Source organism: Falco punctatus (genome assembly GCF_963210335.1).
Source record: "Falco punctatus genome assembly, chromosome: 18".
Classification (NCBI taxonomy): Eukaryota; Metazoa; Chordata; class Aves; order Falconiformes; family Falconidae; genus Falco; species Falco punctatus.
In genome coordinates this window covers 5,811,810-5,833,699 of record NC_137598.1, presented here as the reverse complement: position 1 = coordinate 5,833,699, position 21,890 = coordinate 5,811,810, and the positions used below count along the sequence as shown (strand labels likewise).

Sequence of the window (21,890 nt, the reverse complement as noted above, 5' to 3'; positions counted from 1 at the left end):
CATGTGCCTCCCCCCGCCCCAGGTCTCCTCTTTGTGTATCCTCACAGCCCTGCTGTGCCCTCCAAGGACATGCGTGTGCCCGTGCCCCTGCCCCTCAGGCAGGCAAGAGACACCCCCTCACTGAGGGGGGACACCAGACCCCCCCCATTCCACCAGGACCTGGAGTCCCCACCCCCAACACAGACTGGGGTGGCGCAGGGAGAGACGAGGCGGCAGACAGGAGTTACTGGGGGGGAATGGCATGTTGGGGGGCCACGGGGGGCCACGCTAGCGCAGCAGCGACCACTTGATCTGCTCCTTTGCTGACTGCAGCACCTGTGGAGGGGGGTGGCAGCATCAAGTGTGGGGCACCCATGGGTGCTGGCGGGGCCCAGCAGCACCCATAGGTACCATAGGGAGAGGGGATGTGGGGAGCTGTCCTGGGAAGGGGGGAGTCACTGGGATGTTGGGGAGGGGCCAGGGGCATCCAGGTGTCTCTTGAGGACTAGGCAGCTGCCCTGGTTGGGGGGCTTAGAGGTGGGAGGGGGGCACTGCCAGCCCTGGAGGGGTCAGGTCCTACCTGTGACACCGTCTGCTCCGTGAGGGGCACGTCCTCACCCTGCAACACACAGAGGTGGGTGACCAGGGCAGGAGTGGGGCACCTACTGCCCCCTCATCATCTCCCCGTTCCTCACTGTGCACCCTCCGTGTGCCCCCCCTGACCCGCCCCCCCCCCCCCCCCCCGTACCCGCACAGCCACGCGATGTACCACTTGCTGGGGGTCACTCTCCAGGACAACGCTGGTGGGAGAAATGGAGACCTGTTAGCACCCAGCACCCCTTCCCCAGGGTCCCTGGGGGGGACAACAGACCCCAGCAGGGAGTACACAGACACTCACCCACCATCCACGATCTCGTCCACGGCCAGGAAGAGCCCCTCCATGTTCTCCAGCAGTGCTCGCTTCTCCACGTTCTTCCTGGGGGGGCTCTGCCTGCTCAGCACCCAGAGCCACCCCCCACCCCCCCCAGGCACCCAGGACCCCCTGAAGTGCCTGATGGGCCTCCCCAGGATGTCCCTGCTGCGTCCCCCCGACCCATACCGGAGCCCACTAGAGCTCCCTGGGGCCATGGGTGCCTCTCCAGAAATATGGGTCCCCCCCAGGAATATGGGTCCCCCCCAGGACACCATGTACCAGCCCCTAGGACCATGGGTGCCCCTCAGGAACCCCCGGGTGCCCCCCTGCCCCGTACCCATCATACCGCAGCATCTGGCTGAGTGAGTCGAAGAGGCAGTTGAGGACAGCCGTGAGCATCAGCTGGGGGACAGTGGGGTCACATGGTGGCACTGCCTGACGGGCACCTTGAGGTGGCCCCTCACACCTGATGCCACCTTCTGTGTCCCCTCCCTGCCCCAGGACCTTTCTGGGTGTGTCCTCTGTGTCCCCTGCCCTGGTACCTGGTACAGCCCCCACCCTCCCATCACACACACCCTGCCACCCCGGTGTCCCTGACCCACCACCTCTGGGTGTGTGTCCTCTGCCACCCCTGGGTGCGCCCCCCCCAGCATCCCTGGGTGCCCCCCCCCCAGCATCCCTGGGTGCCCCCATCCACCTCGTTCTCATGGGAGCTGCCGATGACGTAGAAGTAGAGGTCGATGCTGCTCTTGTAGACCACGGTGAGCCCCTCGAGCAGCGCGATCTCACCTGTGGGCACAGCCTGGCGTCACCCCTGCAGGCCCCCCTGCACAGCCCTGCTGTCCACATGGGGCTGGCAGCCCCCCGCAGGGGACACACATCCCCATCCCGAAAACACGCACTGTCGGTGCGGTGGGTCTTGTTGAAGATGTTCTTTTCAAAGGCTTTCTGCTCCTTGGCACTGGGGTACGTGTCATCGTAGTACTGCAAGGACAGCAGTGCATGGGGACCTGGGCCACCCACCCCAGCCCCAAGGAGCCCCCACAACCTGCTGTAGGCCACCAACCCTGTCCCCATGCCCCTGTCCCTGCCCTGTGCCACCAAACATCCCCCCGTCCATGCCATGTGACACCCCAACAGCCTCCATGTCCCTGCCGTGTATTGCATCCCAGCCCTCCCAGTGCCACCAAGTGTCCCCACACTGGTGCCCCCCCGTCCCCATGTCTCCCTGGGGTGGCATCCCCACACTGCCCCCATCCCCACAGTCCACATGTCACCATCACCCCCTCGGGCCCCTCACCTTGGCGAAGAGCCGGTCACCATCATTGTCCAGGATGATGACGGCTTTGACGGTGTAGAGGGACGGCTCCTGCGGGGACACAGCCTCCATCATCTCGCTGCCACCCCGTTCCCAGGGACATGGACACCCCCAGCCCAGCAGGGGGAACACCCTGCGGCACCACAACACCCCCTTGTCCAAACACTGCCTCGATGGCACTAAGGACATTGGGAAAAAGTGTGCCCAGCACCCCTGTCCCGGTCAGGGGGTCCTGGGCGGTGGCTGCTGCAAGGCCAGGCTGGGGAGTCCCAGCCCCCACCTCTGTGTCCCCATCCCTGTCCCCGTTCCCCGTCGATCTGGGTGCTCCCAAGCTCCCGGGACCAAGTTCTGTGATGCACTGACTGCCTGTAGCCACAGCCGGAGTGTAGGACAGAACCTCGCCCCGGGCGCTGCTAGGCCACAACCGGCCACCACCGATGGCCACCAAAGCCACCACCAATGGTCGCCACCAGCCACCACCGATGGCCACTGACAGCCACCCCCAGTGGCCACGGCCACCCCCAGCAGGTCCCCGTGGGGTTGGTTACCCCGGTGCCACCCTGCGAGTTGTCACCCCCGAGGCAGGACAAGGCCACCACGGGGGCGGGGGGTGTGTGTGCACTGCCACGCCCACGGGCGGGGAGGAGCCCCCCACTTCGTCCCCAGTTACTGCACGGCGCCCCCCACTGACCCTCACTGCCCCCCCCATTCACCCCCCCCATTTACCCCGTGTCCCCCCCCTTCACCCCCCTCCATTTACCCCTGTGTCCCCCCCACTCACCCCCCCACGCACCGCACCGGCCCCTCCGATTCACCCACTGCCCCCCCCACTGGCATCCACACTTACCCGGTGCTCCCCGGCCCCCGCCTTACCCATCACTGCCCGCCCCGGCCACGGCCCCGCCACGGCCCCGCCCCGCCCCCTGGCCCCGGCTCTGGCCCCCGGCCCCGGCCCCGGCGCCCCGTACCAGGATCAGCGCCTCCATTTTGCGCTCGCCGCTGCCGACGTGGAGCCGGAAGAGGGGCCGCCGTTCATTGGCTGCTTGGCTGCCAATCACGCTACCGGGCACCGCCTCTCCGGCCTGACTGGACGAGCCCGGGCCGGATCAGACCAATCGTTGAGCGTCTGCGGGCGGAGGGCGGACTGGTCTTTCCCGCCCTTCCCGAGGCGGTCGCTGATTAGAGACACATACCGTCCGTCACTGCCACGCCGCACTCCCGGAAGCCGAGGGGGCGGGGCAGTTCCCATGGTGACCAGGGAAGCGCTGACGTCACCCCTTTGCCGGGCTCATCCCATGATTGGTCGGTTCGCCAGACACGTGGCCGGAAGCGGTTCCCTTTCAGTCCATGGCCACACCCCTAATAGGGTCACGAGCCCCTAATGGGCGGGATGACTTGTGACCTTTGGCCTCTCTGGGGTCGGGAAGGGACACGGGGGGACATGAGTGGACGGGGGGGGACGACACGGGGGGGGGACAGAAGGACCGAGGGGGCACATGGGGGATGTGAGTAGGACACTGGGAACATGCGCGAGGGGGCTGGGGGGCCATGGGATCGCAGTGGGGCCAGGCGAGGGGCAGGGGCTGTGGGGGGTTGGGCACGGGGCCACCCGGATGCACTGGATCCCGTCGATAGCGATGCCGGGGGGGGGGGGGGGGGGGGTGCCCTGCCTCCCCACCTCGTCCCCAGTGTGGCCTCCCCTTCATCCCCCACAGCCCCACCCTGTCTCCAGTGTGTCCCCCTGTGTCCCCCCGCCACACACACCCCGTGCCCCACCCCGGGACACCGCAGGCGGGTTCCTGTCACTGCCCCCACTCCCTGCTCCCCTGGACCCAGTTGTGTCCCCATCCCTGTCCCTGTGTCCCCTTGTACTTGTCAAGCCATACATGTCCCTCCTTTTGTGTCCCCAAGTCTCCATCCCCGTGCCTCTCATCCTGCCCCCAAGTCCCCTGTCCTTCTCCCCCCCCCCCTACTTCCCTCCCGGGTTCCTGTCCCCCCCCTCTTTGTCCCCAGTGTCCCTAGGGCGGGCACCCACGTGCGGCTGCGCTGGGGGCTGGCACTGCCACGGCCTGGCCTGTGTCCCTGCGTCCCCACGTCGCATTTCTGTGTCCCACGGCCCTGCCCTGAGCACAGGGCACCAGGTGGGTCCTGCCACGGGGGCACATGCGCGTGCAACGGGGTGGGAGGTATGCATGCAGCAGGGATGAGGCACGTGTTGGCATGTGCCCAGGGACTGGGTTATTGGTGCACACATGTTGTACAGGGAGGGAGTACATGTGTGCCTGTGTGTTGGGGTGTGTGTGTGTTACACATGAGCCCAGGGGTGTTGGTGCATACGTGTGCCCAAGGATCATGGTATCAGTGCACAAGCGTGTTTGGGGGGGGTGCACACACGTGCCAGGGCACCAGAGAAAGCTTGTGCCCACATGTTGGTATGTTTGTGCATGTGCTGATGCATGTGTGTGCCCAGGAATTGGGGTATCGGTGCATGCGTGTTGCATGGGATGGGCCATGTGTCAGTGTGTTCATGCTTGTGTTGGTAGCCGTGCGTGCCCAGGGGTCGGGGTGCTGGTGCCTGTGTGTGCTTGGCTATCAGCACACATATGTTCCCAGGGCCTGGGGTGTTGGTGCACACACGTGCACTGAGCGGTATTAGTGCATGCCAGGAACTGCTGCATACGTGTTTAAGGAGAGAGCAGGCGTGTGCCACTGCATGTAGGTGCTGTGTGTTGGTGCTTGTGCACGTGTGCCCAGGGATTGGGGTATCAGCACACACATGCCCACAGAGGGAGCCAGGGCACCAGAGCACACAGATGCCCGTGTGTTGGTGTGCCAGCACCATGTGCCTGAGGACCACAGGATCGGTGCGTGTGTCCCGGGAGGGAGCTCACCTGCGCTTGGGCAGGAGTGTGCTCAGGGGTCGGGGTGCTGGTGCTCACATGTGCCCAGGTGTGTGTGCAGGTGCAAGCAGGGTGCAGGGCTGGCAGACACAGGCAGGGTGCAGGGCAGGCAGGGCGCAGGCAGATGCAGGCAGGGAGCAGGGCAGGCAGGGCGCAGGCATGGTGCGGGGCAGGCAGGGAGCAGGGCAGGCAGGACACAAGCAGGGAGCAGGGCAGGCAGGAGACAGGCAGATGCAGGCAGGGTGCAGGCAGATGTGGGCAGGGTGCCAAGCTCCTGTGGGGTGCTGGCACCCAGCCCCAGCTCAGCCCCAGCCGGAAACAGCCCCAACGGCTGCGGCAAGAAGGGGGGGGTAGGGGGTGAGGGGGGCACCCTCACCCAACCCCTGCCTCCAGGGCCCTGCAATGTCATTGCGGGGAGCCCTGGGCGCTGTGTTAAGGGTGATGGGGGGTGACATGGGGTGGGTGACAGCCAGCTGCCCACAGGGGGGGGACACACATCCGTTGGTCCTTGTGCAACGTCCCAGCGTTGGGCAACGGGGTGGCGCAAGGTGGGTGGTGCGCGGGGGGGGGCCCATGGGTTGGGGACACCCCCCCCAATGTGGGGGGACTCCCCACGCCCCACCCTATCCCCAGCTGCACCCCGAAAGCAGAACTGGGAGCCGGAAGGGACCCGGGTGCCCTGTGGCAGGGATGAGGGGGCAGTGGGTCCCCCCCCTCCCCGGTGATAACCCGTTATCTGGGGTGGCAGGAGGCAGCGGCGGCTGCTGCGGCTCCGGCATGGGGGACCCCGAGGTGAGCCGGGGGGGGGGGGGGGGGGGGGGCGGGGGGTGGGGAGCTGGGGCAGGGGAAGGGACCTGGCGTTCTGGGCGGGGGGGTGGCGTGTGCCTTGGTGGTCACAGGGAGGGGGTGGTCACAGGGGGCTGAAGGTGTCTGGGGGTCCGTGGGGAGCCTGAGGGCGTCTCGGGGGATGGGGGTGTCTGGGGATGGTCGCGGCGGCTACCGGGACCCGAAGGGGGGGTGATGGGGCTCCAGGATCCCGGGGATGGGGGGGGGGTGGTAGTGGGTGGGACGGGGCGGGGCCAGCGCCCGCCCGCAGCCAATCAGCGCCAGCAACGGCCCGTGTCCCGTAGGCGCTGGCGGCGCTCGGGGAAGCGGGTGGGCGGGGCCTGTCCCTGGCCCCGCCCCCGCCCGGCCCGGCCGAGGTGGAGCTCACGTGGCAGGAGATCCTCTCCCTCAGCGAGCTCCAGGTGCGCGCGCCGCCCCGCCCCCCCCGCGTCCCCTCCCCGGGACCCCTGTCCAGCCCGAGGGCCGCTCCCACCGCGCCCGCGGAGAAACCCCCCATGGTACCCACCTTCCCCTGGGAGCCCCCCCCCCATGGCACCCAGCTCCCCCAGACCCCATCCCACTGCAGCCCCCTTCCTCAGGAGACCCCCATTGTACCCCCACATTGCACCCACCTCCCTGGGAGACACCCCCCCATGGCACCCACCTTCCCCTGGGAGACCCCTGCTGCAAGCCCCCCTACTGCACCCACTTCCCTGCGAGACCCTCCCTCCATGGCACCCACCTTCTCCTGGGAGACCCCCATTGTACACCCCACCCCCATCCCTCCACCCACCGCCCCCCATCACGCCCTCCCTCTCCCCCCACAGGGCCTGGACATGGTGGCAGACACCCCCATCGACCCCTCCCCCTTCTGCTCGGTCCCACCCCCTCCCCCTTACACCCCCCTCCCACCCCCACCTCCCCACGCCCTCCCCCCGCCCCCCTTCGTACCCCCATTCCCCCCGCCTTTCCCCACCCCACCCCTACCGACATCGTTCCCGGCCGAGCCGCCTGCCCACCCAGCCGCTCGCCGGGATGCCCGGCGGGCCTCAGCCCTGGCGCTGCCCATCGGCCCCGAGGCCATTGTCAACCTGCCCGTGGAGGACTTCAACGCGCTGCTGGGGCGGGCCCGGCTGTCGGGGCCGGAGCTGGCGCTGGCGCGGGACATCCGCCGCCGCGGCAAGAACAAGGTGGCGGCGCAGAAGTGCCGCCGGCGGAAGCTGGAGGCCATCGCACAGCTGCAGGCGGAGCTGGGCAGCCTGGGCCAGGAGCGGGAGCGGCTGCTGCGGGTGCGGGGGCAGGCGGAGCGGGCGCTGGGGGCCCTGCGCCGCGACCTGGCCCACGTCTCAGCCCAGGTGCTGGGGGCGCTGAGGGATGGCGCCGGCAACCCGCTGCCCCCCGAGTGCTTTGGGCTGCGCCTGGCGCCCGACGGGGAGCTCAGCCTGGAGAGCCCCGGGCTGGGGGAGTGAGGCGGGGTCCTGTATCCAGCAGGGAGCGAGGGGGGCTTGGGTGCCATCCTGCACATACCCTCCCCCCCGCCTCCACGAGCCCAGGGGGACCCTTGGGTTCTCCCACAGCCCCACCGAGCCCAAGGATGCACCCCGGGTCCTACACCCTGTGGCGTCCCTTCCCCCGTTCCCAGGGGGCATCCCTATTGCCTCCCAGGGCACTCGGCCCTCCCCAGCTGCAGGTGACACCCCTGTAGAGGCAATAAACCGTTTGAGGAGGGGCCAGCCACTGTGTTGCCTGTGTCACTCATTACCTCCTGCCCCAGCGCCCTGGGGTGACACCTCACTGCCACCTCCCCTCCTTGTCCATCCACCCAGGGCAAGGAGGTGTCCCCGCATCACCTCCCTTGACCCAAATGAGGCATCCCCATTACTCCATTCTGCCCTGGGGTGCCATGTTCCCATCAGCCCCATGCCACCTCCTGTCCCTGTCACTGCAGGGTGACATGTGGCTCTCACCTTCCCTGTGGTGCCCCAGTCCTGGTGTCCCCAAGACCATATTCCCCCAGACCCGAGGTCCCCCAGCAGTCACCTCCCCAGTGCCACCCTCTCCCCAAACACTCCATCCCCTCCACCTTTGTCCCCTCAGTCTCCATCACTTCCCCATGCTTGTCCCTATTACTATGCCCTATCCCTATCCTGTTGCCTTCGTCGTCCCTTCCCTATCACTGTCCCCTGACACCATCCTGTCCCCTCCATCTCTTCCCCACTCATCTCCTCCACCTCCATCCCCTTCCCACCTGTCACCTCTGTCTCCATCTCTTCCCCATCGCTGTCCTCTCTATCCCCATCCCTGTCCTGTCCCAGTTCCATCCTGTCCTCCAACCCTATCCCACCCCACAGACAGGACACACTTACAAAAATACCCTTTCTTTATTTACAAGGTCCCTGACCTGTGGCAGTGACACCTCCCAGGTGGCAACAGGCTTCCGCAGGTGCTGCAAGGAAGGGGAAAGCCATGAGGGGGGGGCAGCCCTGGCCCCAGAACTGTCACATGTGTCCCCTCACACCCCCCGTTGTGTGTGTGTATCCTGCTCACCTCTGCCAGTGGCCCGCAGGCTCCTCTCCCTTTGCCGGCAGCTCCTACAAAAGCGAAGGCAGGCATTAGTGACCTGGCAGGGGGCCTGGGAGGGGACAGGGATGTGGGGACACACACACACACAGAAGCTGCTCTTACCTACAGCGTCCCTGCCCTGCGCTCTGCGGTGCTGCGAGGGGGGAGAGCTTGGGGGAGCCAACGCCAAGGGGACACCCCAGGGACAAGGAGGGGGCAGCCGAGCCTGAAATGGGGGGTTACGGGGCCCATGAAGGGCAAAATGGGGCTGGGGGTACGTGTGTGGGGAGGTGGTGGTGGGAGGGAAGAGCCTGAGCTAGACTGTGCTGGGCATGGAGTGGGCAGGGAGAGGCTGTGCCCCACAGCAGCTGACACCAGAGTGGCGTAGAGGTGAGAAATGTAAATATATGTATATAAAAAAAAATAATTAAAAAAAAAAAAAAAAGACACATTTATTTAGCGTCATGTTGTGTTACAGTTAGCGATCGACAGCACGGGCGCGCAAATAAAACCGAGGCTCCCGGGAGGCCTCGTCGGAATGCTTCCACGGCACAGAAAACTAAAATAACCTGTTGTACAATTAGTCACAAACACAGTCCTGTTTCGCAAAGGAGACTTCTGTCTAACACACGTCTTCGTGGAGCAGCCACCCCCCGCCACAGCTGTGAGTGGGCGAGTTCACAACTGGTGTAACCTGCAGCTTCCCTGTCCCTTCTCTGGCTCGCCTCTCCCGCTAAGCTTTGTTTCCTGTTGAATAATATGGAATAAAGTTAATCTAAACAGCCCCGCTCCAGCTGCCACTTCGAGGGTGTTGGGCAGCTTTTTTTTTTTTTTATTTTAATCTTTCTTAAAAATTTCTCTTCTACAAATTTCTCTTGATTCCCTCCTGGACATTTTTTCTTTTTAAATTTCTCCTCTCCCAAAATTTCTCCTCCCAAGATTTGTTCTCTCCCTCTCCCAAAACTTGTTCTGTCAAATTTGCTCCCTCTCTTCAATTCTCTCCCTCTCTCAAAACATCTCTAAATTCTCTCCCTCTCAAAAATTTCTCTAAGATTTCCTCCCTCTCAAGATTTCTCTAAAATTTTATCCCTCCCTCTCATGGTTTCTCTAAAATCTCCTCCCTCTCTCAAAAGGTCCCCCCTCTCTCAAAAGGTCTTGCCCTTTTTTTTTTTTTTTTTTTTTGACATTTCTCTGCTAAAACTTCATCAACTGCTGCCAGAACAGCTTGCCTGCTTCGTGGCGGATGCCCTTACCTGGGTGTTAAAACCTCCTGCCGCCGCCATAGCTGCCGCCGCCGCTCGAGCTGCCATAGCCGCCTGCGAGAGGGGAGGGTTAGAGAACATTCCAGCAGGGCACTAAGCACCTTCGGGGGCTGCACACAACCCCCCTCGGGGACTTACCGCCACCATATGGCCCCGAGCTCCTGCCCCCGAAGTTGCCCCCCTTCATGGGGCCAAAATTGGATGACTGGTTGTTGTAACTGCCAAAATCGTTGTAGTTCCCCCCACCGCCGAAGTTGCTGCCTGGTGGGGGGGAGAGAGAGGCAGGGTCAGTGCAGGCAAGGCGGCAGCAGCAGGGGGGGTGCAGGGGGTGAGTGTCTGAAGGGGTTAATGGGGAGCCCAGAGGCATCCCATGGCTGGGGGGCGCTTTAACGGGGAGCCCAGAAGCAAGAGGGGGTTTAAAAGGCAGCCTGGAAGCATTTAGGAGCTTGGGGGTTTTAGTGGACAGCCTAGAGGTAACCCATGGTTATAGGGGTTTAACAGGGAGCCCAGAAGCACCCAGGAGCCTTGGGGTGATTTCAAGAGGGAGCCTGGGGGTCCCCAAGTTGTGGGGTATTTAATGGGGAGCCAGGGGGCACCCCACAGCCAGAGAGAGGATTTAACAAGGAGCCTGGAGGCCGGGGAGGGGCTAACTGGGAGCCCAGAGGCACCCAAGGGTGCAGGGGGGGTTTAATTGGGAGTCTGTATGCACCCCACTGTCAAGAGTGGGGTTTAGCAGGGAGCCCAAAGGCACTGGGAGCTTTGAGGTTATTCCACTGGGATCCCAGAGGCTGAGGAGCAGGGGTTAACTGGGAGCCCAGAGGCACCCCACGGCCAAGAGGGGATTTCAGGGGCCAGGGATCTCACCTGTGCCTGCTTCAGAAAGGCCATTCCGCACGGCAAGCGCAGGTCCCCGGGCAGGACGCCGTCCTCCGCTGCCGCCGCCAAAGCCCCCCCCGCCGTTATTATAGCCATCATAGGTGCTGCTACCGCCGTAGCCCCGGTTGCCGCCGGAGTAGCCGGGGCCGCTGCCGCCGTAACCTGGGGGAGAGGAAGGAGGGCGCTGAGCTCCAAGGGCCGCCCCGGCGGGCGCGTGGGGGCCAGGCTCCGGGTTCGGCAGGGCGGTGGGCTGCGTCCGCTGTCTGGGCCGGGCCACGGGGCCGGCTGGCGTCCTCGGCGAGCGGCTGGGCGCGTTGGCCGCTGCCCGTCGGAGAAATCCCGCTCTGGCCTTACCGTCATTGCCAAATCCATTATAGCCGTCTCCGCCGCCGCCATAACCGCCACCGCGGCTGCCACCAAACCCACCTGAAAAGAACAAACCGTTGTGGTTCAATCCGTCCACGCGGGGCCGGGCGGTTTAGAGCTGCCGGAGAGAAAAGTTCGGGGTGCCGAAATCCCGGCGTGGAGGGAGGAGGAGCGGTGCTCTGGCTGGGCCGAGGGGGGCCGGGAGCCGGAGCGGTGGCAGCCGGAGCGGCGGCGGCGTTTGGGCTAGGTTTTGAGCTGCGTCTCGAGCCGGCGGCGTCCCTTGGGGCTGGCAGCCGGACGGGTCCCGCTGAACCACTTACCACGGCCGCCGAAGTTGCCACCGCGACTGAAGTTGTCGTTACCGCCGAATCCACCTCCGCGGCCGCCGCCGAAATTCCCAGAACCGCTGCGGCCTAGGAGAGGGGGCGGAGGGGGGGGACAGCCTTTAGGAACAGCACAGGCAGCGAGGTCTAGCGGCAGCTTGGGGCAGGCGGGAGCTGGGGGCTGAGCCGCGTGCTCACCTCTCTGGCTGGCTGAGGCGCTGGCCATCTCCTGCTTCGAGAGGGCTTTCCTCACCTCGCAGTTGTGCCCGTTCACAGTGTGGTATTTCTGAACTGCAGGGAGGGAGTGGGGCGAGATTCAGGGGACGAGGGCACAAAGCCAGATGCCCCCCCTCTTTTCTGCATACACTGGGACTTACTGACTATCTTGTCGACGGAGTCGTGGTCATCAAAGGTGACGAAGGCGAAGCCCCTCTTCTTGCCGCTGCCGCGATCCGTCATGATCTCTATGACTTCAATTTTGCCATATTGGCCAAAATAGTCTCTCAAGTGATGCTCCTCCGTGTCCTCCTTGATGCCGCCCACAAAGATCTTCTTGACTGTGAGGTGGGCCCCGGGCCGCTGGGAATCCTGCAGGAATACGGCAGCATGGGCTTGGGGGTCACAGGAGCCCCCCATCTGCACCCCAAACGGGTCCTGGACTCTGCCAGCCCCATCCGGTGAGGTCTGAGCCCGCTGCCCCTCAGGGCTCCCCCCTACCTCTCTGGATACGGCCCTCTTTGGTTCAACAACTCTGCCGTCCACTTTGTGTGGCCGGGCATTCATGGCAGCGTCCACTTCTTCCACGGAGGAGTATGTGACGAAGCCAAAGCCTCGTGACCGTTTGGTGTTTGGGTCCCTCATCACCTGGGAGGACAGAGACACGTCAGGCTGCAGCACGGAGCCCCCACAGGCGGCGGCAGCTCCCTCTCTGTGGGGGTGCTGCTCTTTCTCCCTCAGCTCCTCCACCTCTTGATCCCTGCAGCCACTCTCCTTGGTACGCAGATAAACCTCAAACCCCACCAGCGCAGGTCACCAACAGCTGGTGCCTGTCACCCCCTCAACAGAAATGCTGGGGGCAGAGAGGTGGGGGCCTTACCACGCAGTCGGTCAGGGTGCCCCATTGCTCAAAGTGGCTGCGGAGGCTCTCGTCTGTGGTTTCAAAGCTGAGGCCGCCGATGAAGAGCTTGCGGAGCTGCTCAGGCTCCTTTGGAGACTGCAGGAAGGGGGTGACAGAGGCAGTGAGAGGGGCTGGACACCCCAAAACGCCCCCCCCAGCTAGAGACACTCTGCCACCCCCAAACCTCCTACACGGGATCCATTTGCATTCTCCCAGCTCCAGGGAGATGCTGACACTCCAAAATTCCCACCCCCCTGGGACTGCCTTGCACCCCTGCAGCTCTAGGGGGACCCCGTCACCCCCAGCCCCACCTCACTGGACCCACTGCACTCCATCACATCTGTCCTGAGCCCAAAATCCCCTCTGTGGGGCCTCCTCGCATTCCTAGAGCCCCAGGGGGCTGTCCCATCCCCTGCCCCCTCCCCTCAACTACCCCTTCCCCCTCCCGCCCTAGAAAGACCCCTACACCCCCAGCCCCCACCTATGGAGCTTACCCAGCCCTCCTGAGACCTCCAGTACTAACCTGTGGGGCTGCACCAGCCCCAGGGAGACCCTAGGGACCCCAGCCTCCATTTATGGGGCTGACCAGGCCCTGTGAGCCCCCAGCCCCAATTTGTGGGGCTGCTATTTCCTTCAAGGGCTTGAGACCCTCAGTGGCATCCTGTGGGGCTGCCCAGACCCCACGCCAGCCCTCATCTATGAGGCTGCCCAGGACTCAAGGAGGCCCTAAATCTCCCAGGCCCCAACTGTGGGGCCATGTAGGACCCCTGAGCCCCCAGCCCCCATCTGTAGTGTCACTGAGGACCTAAGAAGACCCCGAGCCCCCATTTTTCCCCCCACCCCCTGAGCCCCATCTGTGGTGCCACCTCGGCTCCTGAGGTCCCCCAGCCCCTCCAGCCCCCATTTTCGCTCCTCCCAGCCCCCATCTGTGGAGCTGCTTTGTCTCCCAGCTCCACCTGTGGGGCTCTGCAGGATTTAAAAGACCCAGGAGCACCCCGCAGCCCACATTTTTGCCCCCCCTCCACCCCAGCCGCGTCTGTGGAGCCACACGGGCTCCCGAGTCCTCCTCAGCTCCACCTCAGGAGGCTCGGGGGTCCTTTGAGTCCTGGACAGCCCCTTAGCCCCATTTTTGCCCTCCTTCCCCCAGCCCCCATCTGTGGGGCCGACCTGGCCCTGCGAGCCCCCTGAGGCCCACGAGCCCCCATCCACCCATGGGGTCTCGCGGTGGCGGTGTGTGCGCACACCCCCCACCCCCCCCCCGGTCGGGGCGCCCTGCGCATGCGCGAAAGCAACGCGGCCGCCATCGCCCACCCGAGCACAAAGGCGTGCACGTGGCCCGGCGCGCGCGGGGAGCCTTGGCGGGAGGGGAAAGGGGGGGGGGGGGGAAGCGGGCGCGCCGGGCTGCGCATGCGCCGCGGGGGCCACCCCGGTGTCGCTGGAACCCAGCGCGCCTGCGCAGAGGGCAGCGGGCGGGAGGCCCGCGCAGGCGCAGTGCGCTCGGGCCGGGCGGCGGCGAGCGGGGCGGCGGGGGCGGGAAGGCCGCGGCGGGCGGTGGGGGCCGACGGCGGGGCCCGGCGAGGTGGCGGAGCGGCGCTTACCTCGGACTTGGCCATGGCGGCGGCGCGGGGCTGGGCGGGCTGGGCGGCGGGCGGCTCAGCGCGCGATGCTCCCTCTGCGAGGCGCCGACACAGAAAGGGGCCGAGCGACGCGAGCGCCGCTGCCTCACTCCGCCGCCCCCGCCGTCCGCCCGCCCCCCGGCTGCTCCCATTGGGCGGCACCGCCCGCGACGCGCCCCCGCGACGCCTCCCATTGGGCGGCGGGCCCGAGCGGCGCGGCCTCATTGGCAGCGCTTGGACGCTCCGCCCGCGTTGCCGCCGCCGGTTGGCCAAAATGGGGAAGGTCCCGCCCCCGCGCCTCACGGATTGGGTGAGGCCGCCACGGCTCCGCCCCGTGCAGCTTTTCCCGCTCCGTCCCGGAGACTCCTCGGCGCTCCTCCGATTGGCTCCCTCTCTAGGGGTCCCGCCTTGTGCCTGCCTATTATTGGCTAGCACCGCGGCACTGCCGTTCCGATTGGCGGGCGTGGCCGTCCCTCAGCGCTGCCCGGCGGCGGGCCAGGCGGAGGGCGGGCGCGGCGCGGCGGGCGGCAGCAGCAGGCCGCGGCGGCGAGTCCCGGCGGCGGCGAGGAAGGGCCGGTCGCCCGCCGGCGCCCGAGGTGGACCCGGTTCGGTGCATGCGCAACGCGGGGGGAAGGGGAGCGGGGGGAAGGGGGGGCGGCGGGGGGCCGGGAGGGAGGCGGGCGGACGCATGCGCAAAGTGGGGCCAGCGACGCCTGCGCGCTGCGGGCGGTTTTGGCGGGCGGAGCGTGGAGCGGCGGCGGCTCGGAGGGGCGGCTAGACCGCGGCGGACGGGCCCGCGCCAGAGCCGCTCCCCGCCCCAGGTAGCGGCGGCGGTCGGCGGATGAATGGGGGGCACGGTGGGGGCGGGCCCCGCCGGCAGGATGGACAGGCGCACCGGCCAATGGCGGCATCACGCTTGGCCAATGGTGACGGCGGAGGGGCGGGCCAGCGCCGGGAGTGACGGCCGGCCGGGCCAACAGCGGGGGAGGGGGGGCGGGGCGGGGCGATGGGGAGCGGCGGCGCTCTCGGCCAATTGGCGAGCGGACTTGGCGGCGCCGCTGGCCAATGGGGAGAGGTGGCGCGCTGCTCGCCACGCCCCCGCGGCCCGGGCCCTTGCGCAGCGCCGAACACCGGCACCGGGCCGGGTCCGCGCAGTGCTGGGGGGAGGGGGGGCCGTGCCGGCTCTTCCCTCCCTCCAGCCGGCTCTTTTCCGCCTCGAGTCCGAGCTTTTTGCCCTAAACCAGCACTTTTCGCCTCAAAACGGCGCTTTTCTTTTGTTCCTCCTCCCGCACGCGATTTTAGGGATGCGGTGGCCTGGGGCTCCCGCCCCGCCCATTTCACACCCAGAACTGCTCCTCGTACTCCCAAATCCATCCCTTTTATCCCCAAAATTCCCCCCTTTTACACCCAAACCCCCGCCGGTGCATGCGACCGGTCCCGGCAGCAGACGCCGGGGAGAGCAGGGAGGGGTCCGGGGTGGGACACAGTGGGGCTCTGGGTCTGCTGGGGCTTTTTAGGGCTGAATTGAAAAAAAAACCAAAACCAAACCACTAATCCCAGGGTTTCAAAAACCCGTATTTTGGCTGCCTGCCCTAAAAGCGGTTTTGGGGAGCTTCTGGCACTGGGGCTTTGTTGTTCCACAGCAAACTCACCCCAAAACGGCAGGGGGAGTGTAGGGTTGTGTGCCCCCCCCGCACCCCCTCGGAACTGGCTGGGGACCCCTGAAATAGGGCTGAGGTTTACATCGCTGTGTTGTACATTGGTGGGAACGGGGGCTTCTCCAACAACATGTCTCCCTGTGCCCAAATCCCCACCTTTTGTAGGGGGTTTATTCCAAATTTCAGTTCCCTGTGCCTCAATAGCCAATTTTTAAGGGTTTAAACCCAAATTCATCTCCCAGTGCACAAATCCCCACTGGTTTTAGGGTTTTAATCCAAATTATGTTTCCCTGTGCCTAAATCTCTGCTGGTTTTAGGGCTTTTAACCCAAATTTCATTTCCTTGTTCCTAAATGGCCACTGCTTTTAGGGATTTTAACCCAAATTTCATTTTGCCATGCTTAAATACCCACTTTTTAGGGGTTTTAACCCAAATTTCATTTCACTGTGCTTAAATCCCTGCTAGTTCTAGGGGTGTTAACCCAAATTTAATTTCCCCATACCTAAATCACCAGTTTTTTGGGATTTTAACCCAAATCTCATTGCCCTGTGACTACATCCCTGCCGCTTTTAGGGGTTCTAGCCGAAATTGCATTGGGAGGTGCTGGTTCCTTCACCGCCATCTCTTGTGTTTAAGGGTGTTGGGGGGCAGCGGGTGGCGGGGTCCCCTTAACACCCCTGTGTGTCCCCCAGGACCTGTGGGCACTGCGCTATGGGCAAGAGGAGCAAGCGGCCAGCCGACAGCTCATCCTCGGGAGATGAGGAAGAGTATGTGGTGGAGAAGGTGCTGGACCGGCGCGTGGTGAAGGGCCAGGCCGAGTACCTGCTCAAGTGGAAGGGCTTCTCCGAGTGAGTATTACCAGGGACGGGGATGGGGATGATGATGATGATGATGATGATGGTGGTGGTGGTCATCGGGTGACAGGGAACACAACACTTGGGAGCCGGAGAAGAACCTGGATTGCCCAGAGCTGATCTCGGAGTTTATGAGGAAGTATAAGAAGATGAAGGAGGGTGACGGGAACAAGCCACGGGAGAAGGCGGAGGGCGCCAAGAGGAAAGGAGGGCTGCCTGCCAGCGGGGAGGACGTCAAGGCCAAGAAGAAGAGGGAGGTGAGGGAGGGTCCCGCCACAGGGACGGGCACCGAGGGGTGGGGACGGGCACCCAGGGATGGGGACAGGCAACCAGCATCCCTATGATGGGGATGGCCACCCAGGGATGGAGACGGCCACTCAGGGATGTAGATGGGCACCTAACACCCCCATAACGGGAATGGGCACATGGGGATGAGAACAGGACCCCAGCCATGGGGACAGACCCCCAGTGCCACTGCAGTGGGGGTGGGTGCCCAGTGCCACCATGGTTGGGACGGACACCCAGCCATGGGGACAGGCACCCAGTGCCACCAAAAAGGGCCACCACCCCCCACTGGCACCAGCCTGGGTAGGGTGGCCCCAACCCTGTGACGTCCAGCCACTACAGACTGGGGCTGTACCCCCACAAGTGTACCCACACCACCTTATCCCCCCCAAAATCCTTTTTTCCCCCCAAATCTGCAGAGCAATGACATTGCCCGGGGCTTCGAGCGGGGGCTGGAGCCCGAGAAGATCATTGGTGCCACCGACTCCTGCGGGGACCTCATGTTTCTGATGAAGTGGTGAGGCCACCCAGCCTGTCCCCATGGGGGGGGGGGTGTGTCACACCTTCTGTGTCCCCTCCAGGCCCCCCTGACCCCCCTGTTCATGTGCCCTCCCCCCCAGGAAGGACACAGACGAGGCTGACCTGGTGCTGGCGAAGGAGGCGAACCTCAAGTGTCCCCAAATTGTCATCGCTTTCTATGAGGAGCGGCTGACCTGGCACGCCTACCCTGAGGACACGGACAGCAAAGAGCGCGAGACCCCCAGGAGCTAAGGCGCCCCCCCCTACCTGTACATAGCCCCCCCCATCATCTCGTGTGTGTCCCCCCTGTCCCCAGGGATCACCTTACACCCCCCTACAGCCCCCCTGGGGACAGGGTTGGGGGCAGTCATGCCCTAAGGGGTGCGATGCTCACCCCCCACACCCCTCTTCTTTGGGGATGTTGGGGGGGGGGAGGGATATGTCCCCCTGCATGCCCCCCCCCCGCACCCAACAAGGGTGTGGAGTGGCTTTGGGGGGCTCAGCCCCAGTTTTTCGCTGTTTTTTCTAAGGTGGGTGTTTTTAGTTGGGGCGCCCCCAGGTGTCCCCGTCCCGTCCTGTGGTCCCCCTGCGTGTCCCTGGACCGCGCTCCCCCCTCCCGGGTGCTCCTGGACTGCCCTGTGGCCCCCCTGGGGTGTCCCCGACCCATTCTGCGGCCCCCCCCGGGGTGTCCCCAGCTTGTCCCGCAGCTCCCCTGTGTCTGCTTCCAATAAACGGTCACTTTTCAGGAGCTTCCGCTTTGTCTGGGGGTGGGGGGGATAATGGGGGCCACAAGTAGCCCCAGCATGGCCCATTCACAGCCTATTTCCTCCCCAGCGCGCACCCAGTACGGCCCAGTTCACCCCAACCCGAGACACAGACACCCCTCTATTTCACGAGAGACCCTGCTCTGCCCCCCCGCCCGGACGCCTGCGTGCCCGCGGCCGCGTCTCTGGCGCCACCTGGTGGGCGCGTCGCGGCGCTGCAGCCCGGGGAGGGGGGTCACCGGGAGGGAGGGCACACACACCAGGGGGAGAGGTGCACCGGGAGGGAGAGCACACACACCGGGAGGCGGGGGGCACCGGGAGAGGGGGCACTCACGCCGGGGGGGGGGGGCACACCCCATGGGCGGGTGATCGGGGGGAGCCGTGAGGTGGGTGGAGGGACACGGGGGTGCCCCGCGGGAGGAGCTGGGGGGGGAGGTGGGGGGCCGCAGCCCAGCCCCCCGCCCGCGGACTCCCCGCCGCGGTGCCGCCCGCCGCCGCCAGGGTTCGCCCTTGTGCCGCCGGAGCCCGCGCGTCACCGCCCACCGGAAGGGGCGGGGCTCGGTGTGCCCACGGGCCCCGCCTTGGTGCTCGGGGATCACGGCTCACCCGTGTACCGCCCCCTCTCCCCGCGTGCTCGCGCCCCGGGGCCACCCACGGGGAATGGGGGGCGGGGCGGGACGGGGGGGGACACCACCACCCCCCGCGAAGTACCATGGGAAACTCCGCGCGCCGCCCCGTGATGTCGCGCGGCCCCGCGCAGACAAAGGGCCCGGCCCCGGCCCCCGCGCGGGGCACGTCGGGAAGGGGGCGGAAGGGGCGGGGCCCGCTGGGTTCCAGCTCCCGGCAGGCGCGGGGCGGGTCAGGGGTGAAGGGGTGGGGCGGGCGGCCGCGCGGCCGGCGGGGTCGGTGCACAGGTGAGCCGGCGGGGGCGGCGTGGCGTCTTGTGGCGCCGTGTGACGTCGTTAGGGGATGTGGGGGCCCGCGGGAGCTGGGAAGCGACGGCGAGGGGGTGCTGGGCCGGGCCAGAGGGGCCCGCGGGGGAGCAGGGCCGGGGTGGCTGGGGGGCCTGTGGGGCAGCCAGGGGCGCGGGGGGGGTGAGGACGTGGTTGGGGGCAGTTAGGGGGCCCTGGGGGCACAGGGCAGCAGTAGGGGGCAGTTAGGAGGCCCTGGGGGCGATCTGGGGGTGCAGGGCTGCTTTGGGGGCCAGTTGCGGGCCTTGGGGGTGCAAGGCTTGAGTAGGAGGGGCCTAGTGGGGTAGTTGGGGGGCTCTGGGGGCACAGGGCTGTTCTGTGGGGCAGTTGAGGGCCTGGGGGGCACAGGGCTGGGGCAAGAGGGCAGTTGGGGGGCCCTGAGAGGGCAGTTGGGGGGTGCAGGGCTGCACTTCGGGGTAGCAGGAGGCCCTGGGGATGCAGGCAACGGAGCAGAGTGGTGCTGGGGCTCTTCCTTCCCCGTTGCAGAGCCCGGGGGGCACAGGCTGCCCCCTCCACCCCAGCCCTGGGGGGCCACCCTGTTCTCCCTGGGGCTGCCCTGTCACTCGTCTCCCCTCCACAGGCACGAGGTGATGGCAGCATGGAGGAGAGAGAGGCTGAGGCAGCAGGGACGGTGACGGAGCCGGCAGCAGTGGCCGAGGCTGGGGAGGATGAAGGCGGCCTGGCAGGGCGGTTCCTGCGGCTGGAGCGGGAGCAGAGTGTGCTGCTGCAGGCGCTGCCGCCCTTTGGGGAGCCTGTCAGCCACGTCTACCACCCCCTCGACTATGCCTGGGAGCCCCACTGCGACTTTGTGCGCCGCTACTGCTGCACCCCCAAGCGCGTCCTGTTCCTTGGCATGAACCCGGGCCCCTTCGGCATGGCCCAGACTGGGGTGTGGCACTGGAGGGACCCTGGTGGGGAGGGAAACCGAAGCACAGGGGTCCCAGTCCTTTCCCATGGGGCCTCAGGTGGGAGAAACTGAGGCACGGGGGTGCCCAGGGTTCCCAGTCCCCATCCCTGTGGGGCATCTGGTAAGGGAAACTAAGCCATGGAGGCAGCAGAGTCAACTGCAGGGCTGTTCTGGGGCGACCATTCCTCAGGGTGTGCCCCCCAAAACTGTTCTTCATCTCCCAGGGAGGGGAACCCCTGCCCAGGATGGGTGATTGCAAGCCCCCCTGAGCTCCGTTCCCATCTTGCAGGTCCCATTCGGAGAAGCCTGGCACGTGCGGGAGTGGCTGCAGGTCGCCGGCGGGGTGAAGAAGCCGCCCTCAGAGCACCCCAAGCGCCCGGTGCTGGGCCTGGCCTGTCAACGGGCGGAGGTGAGCGGCGCCCGCTTTTGGGGGCTGGTACGGACCCTCTGCCCAGACCCCCATCTTTTTTTCCGTCACTGCTTCGTCCACAACCACTGCCCCCTCCTCTTCCTCGCCTCCAGTGGCCGGAACCTGCCCCCCACTGAGCTGCCCCCAGCCCAGCGTGACCGGTTGATGGTGCTGTGCGACCGGATGCTGGCGCGAGCTGTGGGGCTGCTGGGTGTGGGGCTGGTGGTGGGCATCGGGCGCTACGCTGAGCGGCGGGCACGGCGTGCCCTCGCGGCCTCCGGCCTGGCTGTCCGCGTTGAGGGGTTACCCCATCCCTCGCCCCGAAATCCCCGCGCTAACCGGGGCTGGGAGGAGCTGGCCAAGGCGCGACTGGGAGAACTGGGAGTGCTGGAGCTGTTGGAGGAGGGAGTGAGGAGGAGATGAGGGAAGCTTGGAGGGAAAGGATGGATCCGTGCCTCAGTTTTCGCTGCTGGGAACAAGGGAGGGGGTTAGTGGGTCTGTGCCTCAGTTTCCCCAGCTGGGAGCTGTGTTGGGACACTTCGGGGGGAGGGGGGGTAAGATCTGTGCCTGTTTCCCCCACAAGATCAAGCCCAGGGTCTCATTTTGAGGGAGAGGATGGGTCTGTGCCTCGGTTTCCCACACTGAGAGCAAAGTGGGGTTCCATCGTGCAGAGATGGGGCAGTGAGCCACTCCCCCGTGCCTCAGTTTCCCCTTGCTGCATGGCAGACCCCACCCCAGGGCTATTTCTGCTAGGGGGCCCAGCCAGCAGCCTCCAGTTCTCCCAGTTTAACCAGTTGAACACTAAACGGGCTCTGGGGGCAGGATTAGTTGCCGCATCCCATGGTGGTTGTTGCTGTGATCACTCCCTGTGCCTCAGCTTCCCCGTTGAGGTGCCCGTGAGCCCCGGGCTTGGTCCCCACTGGATTTTGGGGCTCCTTGCCCTTTTATTTCCCTTAAAATCGCCCGTTTTGGGAGTTTTTTTAAGCTATTTAACCCAAGGGGTCAGTGGCCCTGCTTGCTTTTGGCAGGGGAAACTGAGGCACGGGCACATACCCTGGCAGCTGGTGATGGGGCACGGCGGGGTCCCCAGGGCGATCTGTGGCATGTCCCCGTGCCTCAGTTTCCCCTGCTGGCAATAAACACTACATCCTGCAGGGCTGTGGCCTCTGTGTCCTTTGGGCGCCGTCCCCTGGGGCTGGGGGGTCCCCTGGGTGGGCCTTGATGCTGGCCCCAAGGCACCCATGGATTTGGGAGTGCAGGTGGGGGGATTTAACTGGATTTTAAGGGTTGAGGGAGGTGCACCCTGGTTTGGGGGTGCAAGGTTGGGGCAATAACCTCAAAGACTGATTTAACCCACATGGGGCGTTTTGGGGGTAGGGTGGGGTGTCTGGTCTTACCCAAAGCCCCCCGTAGTTCCCATGTCCCCCCCAGGGCCAGCAGCGGAGCCAGGTGCCTGGGGAGAGCTT

The 21,890-nt window shown here is 65.7% G+C and overlaps 5 protein-coding genes across 15 annotated transcripts; 3 read left to right on the top strand and 2 right to left on the bottom strand.

The window, feature by feature from the left end:
• Nucleotides 1–223: 223 nt before the first annotated feature.
• COPZ1 (COPI coat complex subunit zeta 1) lies at nucleotides 224–3,339 on the bottom strand. Of its 2 annotated transcripts, XM_080368931.1 has the most exons (9): nucleotides 3,179–3,339; nucleotides 2,193–2,261; nucleotides 1,795–1,876; nucleotides 1,590–1,681; nucleotides 1,239–1,294; nucleotides 878–955; nucleotides 728–779; nucleotides 560–598; nucleotides 224–315 (listed from the first exon to the last, which is right to left on the bottom strand). In XM_080368931.1, exons 1-9 carry the CDS (start codon nucleotides 3,194–3,196, stop codon nucleotides 268–270), a joined length of 534 nt encoding a protein of 177 aa, XP_080225057.1. In that variant the 5' UTR covers nucleotides 3,197–3,339; the 3' UTR covers nucleotides 224–267. The 2 variants fall into 2 exon arrangements, with proteins under 2 accessions (XP_080225057.1, XP_080225056.1); XM_080368930.1 differs by lacking the exon at nucleotides 3,179–3,339 and having other exon boundaries at nucleotides 2,193–2,297.
• Nucleotides 3,340–4,224: 885 nt separating this feature from the next.
• NFE2 (nuclear factor, erythroid 2) lies at nucleotides 4,225–7,672 on the top strand. Its single transcript, XM_080368928.1, has 4 exons — nucleotides 4,225–4,351; nucleotides 5,859–5,902; nucleotides 6,241–6,357; nucleotides 6,763–7,672. The coding sequence occupies exons 2-4, from the start codon at nucleotides 5,888–5,890 to the stop codon at nucleotides 7,402–7,404; spliced, it is 774 nt and encodes a 257-aa protein (XP_080225054.1). The 5' UTR covers nucleotides 4,225–4,351; nucleotides 5,859–5,887; the 3' UTR covers nucleotides 7,405–7,672.
• Nucleotides 7,673–8,297: 625 nt separating this feature from the next.
• On the bottom strand, nucleotides 8,298–14,297 carry HNRNPA1 (heterogeneous nuclear ribonucleoprotein A1). Of its 6 annotated transcripts, XR_013924355.1 has the most exons (12): nucleotides 14,040–14,297; nucleotides 12,421–12,537; nucleotides 12,042–12,188; nucleotides 11,702–11,912; nucleotides 11,523–11,615; nucleotides 11,322–11,444; nucleotides 10,990–11,061; nucleotides 10,624–10,797; nucleotides 9,898–10,020; nucleotides 9,751–9,813; nucleotides 8,483–8,526; nucleotides 8,298–8,381 (listed from the first exon to the last, which is right to left on the bottom strand). XR_013924355.1 is itself a non-coding variant. In XM_080368909.1 (11 exons), exons 1-10 carry the CDS (start codon nucleotides 14,280–14,282, stop codon nucleotides 9,758–9,760), a joined length of 1,359 nt encoding a protein of 452 aa, XP_080225035.1. In that variant the 5' UTR covers nucleotides 14,283–14,297; the 3' UTR covers nucleotides 8,298–8,526; nucleotides 9,751–9,757. The 6 variants fall into 6 exon arrangements, 5 of the variants coding, with proteins under 5 accessions (XP_080225035.1, XP_080225034.1, XP_080225036.1 ...); XM_080368909.1 differs by having other exon boundaries at nucleotides 8,298–8,526; XM_080368908.1 differs by lacking the exons at nucleotides 8,298–8,381; nucleotides 8,483–8,526 and adding an exon at nucleotides 8,927–9,244.
• A 145-nt stretch (nucleotides 14,298–14,442) lies between these two features.
• CBX5 (chromobox 5) lies at nucleotides 14,443–18,121 on the top strand. 4 transcript variants are annotated; one of them, XM_080368932.1, is made up of 5 exons: nucleotides 14,443–14,653; nucleotides 16,408–16,563; nucleotides 16,640–16,826; nucleotides 17,274–17,371; nucleotides 17,475–18,121. In XM_080368932.1, the coding sequence occupies exons 2-5, from the start codon at nucleotides 16,427–16,429 to the stop codon at nucleotides 17,623–17,625; spliced, it is 573 nt and encodes a 190-aa protein (XP_080225058.1). In that variant the 5' UTR covers nucleotides 14,443–14,653; nucleotides 16,408–16,426; the 3' UTR covers nucleotides 17,626–18,121. The 4 variants fall into 4 exon arrangements, with proteins under 4 accessions (XP_080225058.1, XP_080225059.1, XP_080225060.1 ...); XM_080368933.1 differs by having other exon boundaries at nucleotides 14,443–14,662; XM_080368934.1 differs by having other exon boundaries at nucleotides 14,443–14,667.
• A 1,394-nt stretch (nucleotides 18,122–19,515) lies between these two features.
• Nucleotides 19,516–21,578, top strand: SMUG1 (single-strand-selective monofunctional uracil-DNA glycosylase 1). Of its 2 annotated transcripts, none has more exons than XM_080368922.1 (2): nucleotides 19,516–19,997; nucleotides 20,305–21,578. In XM_080368922.1, exons 1-2 carry the CDS (start codon nucleotides 19,707–19,709, stop codon nucleotides 20,845–20,847), a joined length of 834 nt encoding a protein of 277 aa, XP_080225048.1. In that variant the 5' UTR covers nucleotides 19,516–19,706; the 3' UTR covers nucleotides 20,848–21,578. The 2 variants fall into 2 exon arrangements, with proteins under 2 accessions (XP_080225048.1, XP_080225049.1); XM_080368923.1 differs by having other exon boundaries at nucleotides 19,916–20,136.
• The last annotated feature ends 312 nt before the right edge of the window (nucleotides 21,579–21,890 follow it).